The 13,544-nt window shown below is 36.3% G+C and overlaps 3 protein-coding genes across 3 annotated transcripts in view; 2 read left to right on the forward strand and 1 right to left on the reverse strand.

The window, feature by feature from the left end:
• Positions 1-4,760: 4,760 nt before the first annotated feature.
• Positions 4,761-6,957, forward strand: LOC110879991 (magnesium transporter MRS2-1). The gene is made up of 6 exons (XM_022128543.2): positions 4,761-4,996; positions 5,203-5,775; positions 5,865-5,993; positions 6,062-6,400; positions 6,479-6,526; positions 6,609-6,957. The coding sequence occupies exons 2-6, from the start codon at positions 5,212-5,214 to the stop codon at positions 6,837-6,839; spliced, it is 1,311 nt and encodes a 436-aa protein (XP_021984235.1). The 5' UTR covers positions 4,761-4,996; positions 5,203-5,211; the 3' UTR covers positions 6,840-6,957.
• The window catches only part of LOC110880031 (magnesium transporter MRS2-1), an 88,384-nt gene continuing 79,716 nt past the window's right edge, over positions 4,877-13,544 (forward strand). The window contains exon 1 of the mRNA XM_035977968.1: positions 4,877-4,996. The gene's annotated coding sequence lies outside the window, so the exon portion shown is untranslated. The remainder of the gene's footprint in view (positions 4,997-13,544) is intronic.
• On the reverse strand, positions 6,956-7,855 carry LOC110879992 (probable N-acetyltransferase HLS1; the record flags this gene model as incomplete). Its single annotated transcript, XM_022128545.2, has 1 exon — positions 6,956-7,855. A coding segment is annotated over one exon (891 nt), but the record flags the coding sequence as incomplete, so codon positions are not given.

Raw genomic sequence — 13,544 nt, forward strand, 5'->3', positions numbered from 1 at the left:
AGTCACTTCCTAATGATATCTAAGTCCGATAATTTTAATATTCCTATTAACACATGATTAGAAGACTCTAGTTTTAAACATTTCCTTACCAGAAGTCAACAAATAATTAACATGAGAGTTAGTGACAAAATTAAATGTTAAGACTATAAAAACCATAATAAGCAGTCTTCTAACAAAACTTTTCGATACCTTACATATTCTGAAGATTAATCAGAATATAGTATCATAATTAAGCTATGTTATGAAGGTTTGAGATTTGCATGGTCAACATAAAGTCACACTTACTTAAACTCTCATATTATTTGTTTTAATATCTAGATAGAAACATTACTAAGATGGAACTAGATGATACCTTAAACTTTCACAAATTTTGTCATCATGCAAATGAGAATTTGATAAAATAAAAATGAGACTTATAAATTCCATCCATTATAATCAAAATTCATAAGAAATCATGACATGGTTAACGAGGATGATTTTTTATCTAATTTCATTCTAAGTGATTTTAAATCATGACATTAAAAGCCCTAAATCATTATTTGGCTTAAGGAATAAGTATGGTCTACCATAAGTTATATTTCATTAACATTCGTGAAACTTATTCCAAAATAAAATATTCAGACATAATTCATTTATCAATTAAAGACTATCTGCTTGTATCTAAATTAGTCGCATATGGCCCATGGGCTTAAAGAAATCTATTCATATATGTGCTTAACATGATTTTTATTAAATATGTCCCTAAGTTTCTTATGACATCTGGACATTAAGGAAATCAAGTAAAGTCTAATATATATATGATAGGTTCCCACGTCACATAACTAATTGAAACTTATCTTGTAGCATTTCTAGAGACATCATAGATCAGTGAGAGCATTAAGTGTCTTAATTATAACTTGTAAAAAGTTGCAAGAGGTGGGGGAGTGCAAACTTCACGTTACTTCAATTTACACCTCTTGTACAAGACACTACTCATTTTGGCACTGTTTCATCAAAACTTGTCTCCTTACAATCTAATGCTACACTTACAAAAGTTTCATCGTTGCTTAATTTCAATCTGAATTTAACTCCGATTACACCTCTTGTACACCATATTGCACCAACTCTTACAAACTTAGAATGAAAATGATAGCAACCTAACCAAGAGCTAATCCATAAAACTGAAACTTCTAACAAACCCAATAATCAACTCAGGAGGTCATCTAGGTTTAAAAACCTACTAACTTTGATGATTACATAACCTCCCTAATTGAAGTTGAAATGGATTTTGTAAAAGTTTATCGATCCTATCTCTTCTAATTAAGCCATTAGCGTCAATCAATCTTCTAAATGGAATAAAACTGTTTTCTAGTAAAACTGATTTTATGTGTTCGTATAACGTTTGGGATTTGATTGAATAACCTAAGAGTGTTCATAACTAAACCAAATCCTGATATAAACGTTAAGACACAAAGAAGCATGATTGATTGTCAAAGGTTATACTCAGGATAAGATATATTATTAAAGAATCTTTCTTACATATCTAACAAAAGATTTCTTTTAGGATCATCACTGTTCTAGTAACTTATAATAGTTTTGAGCTACATTAGATGAACATTAAAACAACTTTCCCTAACAACTAGCTGTCATATTTACATGTTCATAAAACAACCTGAAAGTTCTAAACTTAAGGTTAAAGAACAGTTTGTCTATAAGCCAATAAAATCTATGTATGGGTTAATGCAAACAATGTGATGAAATCTTAACGAAATTATTTTCATCAAGAACCTAGTGGATTAATGTACCTACCTCAAGATGAGTGGGAGCAACTAAGATAAACTTGTCTTTATATAGATGACACTTTTTTTGACAAGTATATGTTACATAAGTCAAAGCATTGTTGTCAAAAACTTTGATATAATAGATCTCAGAGATATCTCTTACATAATAGATATCATAACATGTTGAGATAGACCAAATGGGACATTAGTTCCGTTCCATAAGTTTAACATTAAATTGGTCCTTGCATATGTAACAAACAATACCGCTCTCCTTTAGAGGATAATAGGATAAATGAGATTATATCCTTACGCTTCATTAATTAGAAGCCTTATGTATGTTCAAGTCTGTACTCGTTTAGATATTACTCACATTGCAACACACTAGATATGTCTAGATTAATGTGAAGCATCTAATACAGCATTACAATATCTTTAAAAGAAATGAGAGGCTATAATTTAAAGAAGAAGTGAGAACTCAAACCGGTTGATTACTCTAACTTTGTGATATTCAAAAATGATAGAATGTAATTTCGGGTATATCTTTATGTCAGCAGCCAAAACCTATCTCATGGAGGAGTCATAAAAAACTGATAACAACCTAAGTTATAACGACATAATATATTGTTGATCACAAAACAATAGTCACTAAATGTTGTTGAAAATTTATCAGTGGACTCATAACTTTATTAACTCCATATAATTAATATATTGAAGACTTATTGTGATAAAGTCAACTACCATGTCTCCTTGAACAGTAACAGTTCGAGAGGTGTTGCATTAAATTTTGATACGCAATTAATTATTCGTTTATGAACGAATTGAGAAAACTAAATCTTTGTATCGAATGCATTCATGATATGCTTAAGGATCCTATAACTAAAAGTCTATCACCCATAACTATTATGCAAGCGCTTATAATAATCACAGGTATATTAATGACTATGTACAACTGCATATCGTACTATGAATAACTAACTATTAATTAATTTTCCTCATCAGTTTGATTTTGTATGTCTCTTACATATATTCTGCCGGTGTAATGACATATAGACAACTATAAATACAAATCAAACATTAAAGGGCTTACTTATTTTGATCATAACTGTTAGGTTTTAAATTGAGGTTGTAGTATGATTAATGGGGGTCCTGAGTCGAATAATGATTCAACGACTGTATTTCTCTGCTACGATTCTTGGTTTAAAGCTAAAATGAGTATTAACTTCTGATCAGACTTATCTAATACTCATGATAAATGATTATTCGGCTAAGTGGGAGAATGTAAGATTAAATATTTATTTATTTATATTTAATCTAGTAGCCATCATTATCATTTATATAATATAGATCAAAATATATAAAACCTATAATATAATTAGTTGGTAATTGTTGATGGGCCATATTACCCTAATTAACTAATTGGGTTTCCCCTTGGGTGTATATAAGGAGATTACTAGAGAGGGATTAGGGTTAGACATTCATAACATCACATTCAAAATCGCCCCTCCTCTCTCTCCATTATTACGAGTTCTTCAACCCTAAAGAACTCGGTGCTACCATCAAGAAGATACATCCTAAAGGGGAACCAGATCAAGCTGACAACTATGTCGGACCTCGTGGCTGCGTCCCCGACTGGATTCTCTGTTGGCCTGTTCGCTGTATCAAGTATTATTTACATGTTTTCCCTTATGTTTAAACAGAACTGATCAACAGAGTTGAGTCAAATTTTGTTTCATTTTTTTCCCATTTCTTATAAATTCTAATTAGTCCATTTTGATTATACGTGCAAGTTTTTCCTTTATATCTGTTACGTTTTCTATGTATGAGTCATGTCACATATAATATGTTACGATTCTACGGTATAAACTCAAATTACTTTACATTTTGATTCAATCGCAATGCTTATATATGTTACATTGAGTTAAATTGGATACGTCGAAACACACGTTTTCATATGGCTAGCGAATCACATAACCCTTGGACTAATCCATTCAATGTTTGCGATGTGCCCGCGCCACAACACGCGCGGGTCTTATGGCTAGTTATTCTTAAAAGTTATCCCAACAATAAATGTGTCCTTTATAAATTCTGGGATGTGGTTTCTCTTCTTTCATCTCCATCTCCACCCCATCTTCACCTCACCTCACCACCTTCTTCTTTTCATTCCTCTTCCCTCATCAACAAGAAATGGTCTCCCTATCCATTCTTTCCAATAATTTAAGAGAGAGAGAGAGAACGTGTCCCGGGAAGACGGGGGTGAGCCCCCGAGCTTAACGAAGAAAAGACGTGGGTGAATTTTGGGTTGGTTTTGATTGGTTAATTTTTTTTTGTATAAAAACGTCGCTCTTCCACGCCCCATCCCACACCCCCCATTTTTGCACCACGCTACTTTTTTGACACGTGTTGACGTGTCGTACACATATCACATAATGCCTCATTTTTCATGCTATTCCACATCGTATAGTCTAAGTTTTAAAAGCAAACATTTTTTTTGGCAAATACTTTTTGTTGTTATATTATTATCGTATTATATTTTGAGGGACAAACACATATTCTCTTTCTACTTCTAAATCTATATCATTGTGTTGATATATTGTTGCCATACCACAGGTCGTATATTGTTAAGTTCGTTAAATACGCGTTAACTATTCCGTTCGAGACATTTATAAGGGGGGACGGGGCGCTCCGCGGTGGCACGATGACCACGCGTGGATCCCCGTGGAACACCGCCGTCGCTCAATCCTATCACGCGTGGAACTCATGACGCGTTGAAAGTTCACAAATCTCAGACACAACCATCTTCTTCGCTGGTATCTTTGGAGTGATGAGCATTTCACTAAAATTCATCACCAGTGTTTAAATAAAGTTCAATGACATGGTGGAATTTGATTGAATGTTGTGGGTGATGGAATTAAATCACTAATGGAGCGCACGTATAGTCTCGTAAGAGAAACTATTCAACTATCAAAGCACGAGTTACAAGCTACAAAAAGACATCATGACATCTGGGCCCGTCACCCTGACTCTTTCCAATTTCCATCCGAAGAGAATTATACTCGAAATTTGGTATCTCCACTCCATCTTCAATTATTCGCTTGTTTTATCCGTATACTCCAAACATATTCAAGATTCGTGTTAAATCCTGAATCTAAACCTCTATATGCTCGTTGTGTGATCAATCGACGGTTTATTTTCAATATCTTGTTTGGACTGAAACCCTAATTCAATGACGACATGAGGTAACTTACTAAATTCACGATACAGTTCTGTTAGTTTAGTCGATTATACTTATTCTGTTGTCATTAATTATATTTTTCACTTCAGTTCGTTTTATAAACTTTAATTATTGGATAATTGAATCCCTTGTTGTAGCAATTTGATTAAATTTGGTAATAGTATTATTATTTTGTATATTCTAAGTAGGTGAAAATATATGTGTTGTTAGATAATTATAATGGGAGACATAAAAGAGCGTCTTCTACCAAAACCAGCATCAGCAGTGACTTTAGGAGATGCATCATACAGGCCATTTGCATCTTTCCGGCAGCCGTTTCAAGGCGTTGATGTATCGGGCTTGAAAAAGCGCGGTCAAGGTCTTCGGTCATGGATCCGTGTCGATGCTTCAACTGGCGATTCACAAATTATCGAGGTTGATAAGTTCACGGTGATGAGACGGTGTGATCTTCCGGCTCGTGATCTTCGTTTACTTGATCCGTTGTTCGTTTATCCCTCGACGATTTTGGGCAGAGAGAAGGCTATAGTTGTGAATTTGGAGCAGATTCGGTGTATTATAACAGCGGATGAAGTGTTGCTTTTGAATTCTCTTGATAGTTATGTGTTGCAGTATGTTGTGGAACTGCAGAGGCGGTTGAAAGCTACGGGTGCGGGTGATGTTTGGCAGTCGGAGAGTAGGGATTTTGCGGACGTGTCTAGGAACTCATCGTCGGATTATCTGCCTTTTGAGTTTAAGGCTTTAGAAATCGCTCTTGAAGCTGCTTGTACGTTTCTTGACTCACAGGTGTGAATGTGATCGATCTCGTATTAAATTAATTATGTTGTTAATTTTATTTAATGATAATAATAATAATATCGTGATAAGTTCGTCAGGCAGCAGAATTAGAAATCGAAGCGTATCCGTTGCTAGATGAACTTACGTCGACAATCAGTACTTTAAACTTGGAACGCGTTCGTAGACTGAAAAGCAGACTTGTTGGATTGACTCGCAGGGTCCAAAAGGTACTCGAGTCTTTTGACTTTCATTGACTTTGGATGTTTGACTTTCATTGACAATAACTTTCATACAGGTAAGAGATGAGATAGAGCAACTTATGGATGATGACGGAGATATGGCTGAAATGTACCTAACGGATAAGAAACTGAGGATGGATTCTATATACTACGGTGGAGATCAATCTGTGACGGGATACAGGTCAAACGATGGTCTACAATCTGCTTCAGCTCCAGTATCTCCGGTTTCTTCACCGCCAGAATATCGAAAGCTTGAAAAATCTATTAGCTTTGCGAGGAGCAGGCATGATAGCATGAGGAGTTCCGAAAGTAGCAAGCAAAACATTGAGGAGATGGAGATGCTTTTGGAAGCTTATTTTGTTGTTATCGACAGCACTCTTAATAAGTTGACCTCGGTACTAAATTATTATTAATTTACCATAAAAAGTATATATATATTTTTAATCTGGTTTCTTTGTTTTGTGATACACCAGCTGAAGGAATATATTGATGATACAGAAGACTTCATCAACATTCAACTGGTATGTGTCCCTTCTTAAGATTGCTGTCCGAAAGAAACATAACTAATATTTTTTATGTTATATGTATAACCTTGGATTGCAGGATAATGTGAGGAACCAGCTTATACAGTTTGAATTACTACTGACAACTGCGACATTTGTGGTTGCCATCTGTGGGGTGGTTGCGGGGGTATTTGGCATGAATTTCCCGATAACATTGTTTGATAACCCTACAGCTTTCGATTGGGTATTGTTCATTACGGGAGTCACTGGGCTCGTTATATTCTGTTCATTTTTGTGGTTTTACAAGTCCAGAAGAGTGATGCCATTTTAGAATATGACAAAATGCTCAGCTTGTAATCTTGTATCACCATACCAACTTGTGGTTTGTCGAATTTGAGACGCTTAAATAGTTTCATCTGAAATGTACATATTCACAAAAGTTAAAATTATCAGAAGTTAAAAGTCACGAGGGTCGACAAAGATCACAGGAGACGACTTAGATGTAGATGTAATACAATCGTGTGGTCCGCGATTCGTGTTGATATCCTGCTTCGCGGTTGCAAGCTCCTTGATGCACCAAATATCTTCGGCCCAAGAAAATTTCCTCCAATGCGGCATCACCTCTCTCACCGGATCCCTCTTGCCCACTTCCGCCACCACGGCCCGACATAATACGTCATTCCGGGCCATATTATGTGCGTGTGCACACAAAGACTTCATGAGCCGCGAAGCACCGTAGCCTCTCATGTGAAGTCCGTATAGGAAATAAACCCCGAACTGTTTAAAAAAGTTCGGTACAGATGGTAATCTTAAACAAGGCATCAAAGTGTCCAACACCCTACTTCCTGCGCACTCTGCGTACGTTAGCGGCGACACGCCCTTCACTTGAAACCGAAACACCTCCTTAGTGTTCCATATGCTTAAGATGGCAAAACTAGGTGGCAATATGGTCATTTTAGGATCCCAATAGTCAACATAGCTCTTAGGTATGGCCATAAAAGTTCCTAAATTAAGCTTGTTATGCAAAATTACATCCATGTCCTCAGGAAAAAACTCTGAATCCCCCAAGGTCTTGCAATAGACTGCGCTCGCAAGTTTAGGGTCGAGCTGTTTGATCACAACACCTGAGATCAACGGCTTGTTGTGGGCGTGAACTGGTTGGACCAAAATCGTAAGGCTACGGAACCTGATATAATCGCATTTTAGTGTAAACAGGTTTAGTGAAGCTTCGTTGTAGGAATCAGTCGCCATGTAAGCATAATCGGCGCCATTTCTCTTGCACCATTCTTCTAAACATTGGACTAGTTTTGTACCGATGCCTAGTTGTCTATATGCCAAATTCAAATATAAATGTCAAATTGCTAAGTGAGTTAAACTGACACTTGTAAAATTAAGAATAATAATGAGACCAATTATTGGTGTAAGAATCTAATCAAATCTTCCTCTTTGTTACTAAAAAACTTTTCTATTACATCTAATCCAATAAAAAAAAAGTTTCCAATTTGATGCCGTGATATGATTTTTTTTTTTTTTTTTTGAAAGGTGAATTTCTTTAATTCTTGTCGTCTGTGGGACTTGAACCCAAGACCTTCCCATTCCCAACCTAGGTGTTTTAAAGGCTTTGCCTTTACCAATGGACCACCACCCCATTGGTCTTTGATATGATTATTTATCAGCCAAATAAACTAATATATTAGATTCTAAACTATTTAAACAAACCCATTATTATATTTTTCATAAGTCGTCATCTCGCATTTGGTAAATCTTTATTTGAATTTCACAACTGTTTAAAGGAAAATTTTAATGTTTTGGTCAGGATCTTAGGAGGAACATAAGTACAAAACCAAGGTCAAAAAACACCACTAACAACAAGAATAACACCAGAAAGATCCATCCTCCACCAACAAACGACAATGCATCACTTTAACTATAAAAATGTCAGAAGAATCTAATCATACAATATTCTTTTCAGCAACACCTGTAAATAAATATTGAAATCGGACCATCAAGAAACCAAAACACCAACAGACCGAAAGTTACACGATTACATCACAAATAAAAATATTGCAACACCTCTCCCACTTAACAACATAGGATTTAGATCTACCGAAGCAGTGGCGGACCCAGAATTTTTTTGCTAGGGATGCGGATGATGTGTTCAACCATATTTTCAAGGGGTGCGGTCGGTTTTTTTGCATAAAATATACACTAAATTTTTTTTCAAGGGGTGCGGTCGCCCACCCTGGCCGAAGGCTAGGTCCGCCGATGTACTGAAGTCTCTTTGATATCCTCCACAGTTCTAGTAACCGAACTGTAGTTATAGTAATTAGTAAACCATGAATTGTAGTTCGAAAAGTTGTCACGATTTCAATGAAAAAAGACTTAAAAAACAAGACTTAACGTACAGGCCAATAATTACTTGCATGAACCATATTGGTAGACACACACGTTATACATATTTTTTTATATATAAGAAAAAAAAAGATACAATAATGAAGAGTGATATACCTATGGGGTGGTGAAACCCTGAGTCCAAGAACATAAGCCATCTTTATGTAAGCCCTATGTTGATGTTCCCCTTTGCTTACAGTCTTGATGCAACCCCTTATTCTGTTGGATTTATATGTACGGGTTCGATAAGTCAACGCTGCTGACCGAGCTATGACCCGTAAGAGTTACACCTTGGGCAACGAACATTAAACCCACTTAACTTGGTTAACTGGTGATCACGAACAATTAACGGAACTCAATATATAATTATCTAGAATAATTATATATATCCACGAGAAACGGGATTTATTATTTATACGGGTTATAAATAATATAACGTTTAATTACTTATTTAATTAAACTTTGTTTTTCGGGCTTCGTATCATGTCTGGGCTTGGACTTATTATATTGGGCTTTGGGGCCTAAGAGTAATTAGGGATGTTAACCTAAATATATTACTATATATATTTTGTGTTAATTTTTTCCTTTGTGGCCTAGTCTTCTGCCGTAACACATCACAAAACAAAGGAGTCAATTTTGTGAGAAAATCACAAAACAGAAGTTGGCATCAAAACAAGAAATACGGCCACCACTTTTTAAGTGCTGCCCTATTTTCTTTTCTTTGCATTGTGACGACTGGTCAAGTCAAAGCTGCCGCCACTTGGTTCGTGTTCGTGTCTAGCACCCGTTCGTTGTACCTCGGTGTCTCACACGGTTAATTATTAACCACAAGGGTATAATTTTTCTCATCGGTAGATTAATTATTTTATGTATCGTATTTGCATGTTTGTAACCATGATCCTGTTCGGTTCACTTCTGGTGTTATTATTTATATTTATTCCACTGCGTTTTTATTAATAATATATTTAGTTAATAAAATATGTCAAACCCGTTTTGATAAAAAGTAAAATTGACACCACTGAATCTCAACAGTGGTATCAGAGCCACGCTTACAACATGCAAATCGGAACCAGTCCTTTTAACCGGTTATAGATCTCAAACTTTAACTTGTTTAAAGTTTCAGATCTAAATATTTCTTGGGCAAAAAATTATTTGGTCAAAAGTTTATTTGTTTTATTTGACCAAAAGATTGCTCACTTCAATATGATTGTGTTGAATATGTAAATCTGGCCGACCTTGTACTTGTATTTTGTTATTGTTTTGTTTTATGGTTTTGGCCCACTTTGTGGCTCAAAGTTGTAATAGATTAGGGTTTCATTCTTGTTATATTTTTATTATAATATAAAGTTGAAGACCCGAAGACAAAACTGAAGACATTACAGGAATCAAAGAGGTGTTAAAGACAACTAGATGCACTAGGTCCATCCTTGTGGTTGTTTGTTACCCCGTGACCCAGTTTGGTCTTGCTATTTGGCTCTAGCAAGAACAAACATAATGGCTTAAAGATTTACATATCTATTTTTGCTATTATGGTTGTTTTTATCATATAAGTTGTTATATAACATACCAACCTAATACCAAACCTTTTAAAAGATGTTTTAAAATGTTCACAATCAATTATAACAAGTTCTAAATTGATTTTTACAACTTGTAAATATTTGTTATAAAACAAATAGTTTATCTTAAAATAAATAATAACCATTAGAGTTTTTAAAATGTAACAAGTTTTTAACTTTCTAAAACTCATAACTTAATAGTTTTAAAACTATTAACTTTTAAATGGTTATACAAGTCGCGACAAACTTAGTTTTAATAGGTTATTTAAAATTAAGTGTCTTGAGAGATGAAAGGGTTCATCATGATGTCACGACTAAATATGTACTAAAATTGGCTCTTACGACCCTATTTTGTAAATATTAAATTATCCCATAATTAAAATCAATAGTCTATGCCATCCTATCACAAGCTACACTTGGAACGTAAAAGCGAACCATCAGTGTTTGAAGCCACAACACCACACTTGATGTCTAGCATATCCTTCCAAGGTGCAAGGGTTTCGTTGACACATCCGGCCCTTCCACAAGTACCTCTTTTAGGACGACTATTACTTTTTCTTTTCTCACCACATGCTCCAGCTGTCTCGAAAGTAAAAAGTCGGCATAGATGAGGCTAAACGTATCAATGCATAGACAAGAGTTGTCTTAGCGGCCTCATACTCGAGAGTTGTGCAATTCTCACAATTGACACTCGTTGTCAGTCTGCCTAGTCACTTACTAAAGAGCATGCAACAGCTGCCTTTACTACTGACATAGCCAGATTCTCATTCCTTGTTCTAATTATTGTAATGGGTCATTAATTAAATAAAGAAATGTACATTGAAAATACTAATTAAAATCTCTTTGCTTATGTAACAGATGTCTAATGAAAACAACTCCTTCGTTCTCAAGTCTATACTTGAAAAGGAAAAACTGAATAACACCAACTTTCTCGAATGGCACCGCAATCTGAGAATAGTTCTCAAGATGGCGAAAAAGCTCTATATCTTAGATGGCCCAGTCCCTACCGAGCCTGAAAGTAACACTACTGCTGCTCGTAAGGCACTAGAAAAGCATAACGAGGATGCCATTGAGGTAGCCTGCCTTATGGAAGCCACCATGTCTCCTGAACTTCAGAAGAACATGGAAGATAAAGATGCTTATGACATGATCCAGCAACTGAAAGGCATGTTTCAGAAACAAGCCCGACAGGAGCGATATGACACCATGAAGCAGCTCATAAGCTGTAAAATGCAAGAAGGATCGTGTGTCAGTACTCATGTGCTTAAGATGAAAGGGTACATTGACCAGATGAACAAACTTGGTTATCCCCTGCAAGATGAAATGGCAGCGGACTTCATCTTGAACTCTCTCCCTAGCTCATATGACCAGTTCATTATGAACTATAATATGAATGCTTGGGTGAAGACTGTGCCTGAGCTACATGGTATGCTCAAAACGGCCGAGATGAACATTCCACATAAAACCAACCAAGTTCTGATGGTCAAGTCTGGTGGTGTTAAGAAGCTCAACAACAAGAAAAGGGCTCATAACAGCAAAGGCAAGAAAATGGCTGTTGTTGCTGCCAAATCTGCCACCAACAACAAGCAGGTTGCTAAACCACCCCCTCCCCAGGAGCGTCAGTGCTTTGAATGCAACCAAATGGGGCACTGGAAAAGGAACTGCCCACAGTATCTAGCCAAGCTGAAGGCGAACAAGGCCAATAACATTGGCACTTCTTCAGGTATTCTCATTTATGTTATTGAACTTTTTACTGTCTCCAACAACACATGGGTATTTGATACCGGGTGTGGTTACCACATCACTAATGTTTTGCAGGAGCCTGAAAAGTGGAGGAAGCTGAAACAAGGCGACATGGAACTCATTGTTGGTGATAGGAAAAGAGTGCCCGTTCTTGCAACCGGCACATTTCATTTTTCATGTCCTTCTGGCCTTGTAGTTAATTTAAACAATTGTTTGTTTGCACCTAGTATAACCAGAAACATTATTTCAGTTTCCCTTTTGTTTGAACAAGGTTTCAAGTACGTTTTTAATGGTATTTCTATTTCTGCCTACTTGAATGATGTCTTTTATTTTGAGGCTAAACCTCGAAATGGTATTTATGAGATTGATGTTCAAACATGTAATAACATATATCATCTTTCTAAGCGTAACAAAATTGGTATTAATGAAACCTTTCTATGGCATTGTAGACTTGGCCACATAAGTAAGGCACGCATAAAATGGCTCCAATCCGAGGGGATTCTTGAATCCACTGGACAGGACTCCTTTAATGATTGCGAATCTTGCTTAGCTGGCAAACTCACAAAGCGTCCCTTCATTGGTGTTGGTGAACGGGCTAATGGTCTGCTATGACTCATTCACACTGATGTATGTGGCCCTTTCAGAACCATGACAAGAAACCATGAAAGATACTTCGTTACTTTCATCGACGAGTATAGCCGATATGCTTATGTCTATCTTATGAAGCATAAGCATGAAACTTTTGAAAAGTTCAAAGAGTTTCAAAACGAAGTAGAAAACCAACTTACTAGAAAGATAAAAATACTTCGATCAGATCGAGGTGGCGAATACCTCAGCTTAGAGTTCCTCCATCATCTCAAGAGTGTGGAATAATTTCAGAACCCACTCCACCTGGCACACCCCAACTTAATGGCGTGAGCGAGAGGAGAAATCGAACCCTACTTAATATGGTTAGATCGATGATGTGTAGAACTAACTTGCCTCACTCCTTCTGGGGTCATGCTCTTATGACTGCCGCCCGCATTGTCAATCTGGCTCCGACTAAAAAGGTAAACAAAACCCCATATGAGATATGTCATGGGCGTAAACCCGATTTGGAATACCTAAAAGTATGGGGATGTGATGCATATATCACAAGTGAAGCTGATGATAAGCTCGATTCTCGAGGCGAAAAGGTTGTTTTCGTTGGATACTAAAAAAGAAGCGGATATTATTTCTACCATCCTGATGCAAATGTTATTTCCATCAAAAGGAAGGGGCACTTTCTCGAGGAAGAACTTCTTAATCGAGGAACTGGAAATAATGTGGTTGATCTTGAAGAAATTCGAGAACCAACAGCAACCGCT

This window comes from Helianthus annuus, chromosome 9 (assembly GCF_002127325.2).
Source record: "Helianthus annuus cultivar XRQ/B chromosome 9, HanXRQr2.0-SUNRISE, whole genome shotgun sequence".
Lineage (NCBI taxonomy): Eukaryota > Viridiplantae > Streptophyta > Magnoliopsida > Asterales > Asteraceae > Helianthus > Helianthus annuus.

Bases quoted from the DNA above. Each gene is read 5' to 3' on its own strand.
- LOC110879991 (XM_022128543.2), top strand. From the start codon at position 5,212: ATGGGAGACATAAAAGAGCGTCTTCTACCAAAACCAGCATCAGCAGTG. The intron at 5,994-6,061 runs GTACTCGAGTCT...ACTTTCATACAG, and splicing joins TGACTCGCAGGGTCCAAAAG to GTAAGAGATGAGATAGAGCA. The intron at 6,527-6,608 runs GTATGTGTCCCT...CTTGGATTGCAG, and splicing joins ACTTCATCAACATTCAACTG to GATAATGTGAGGAACCAGCT.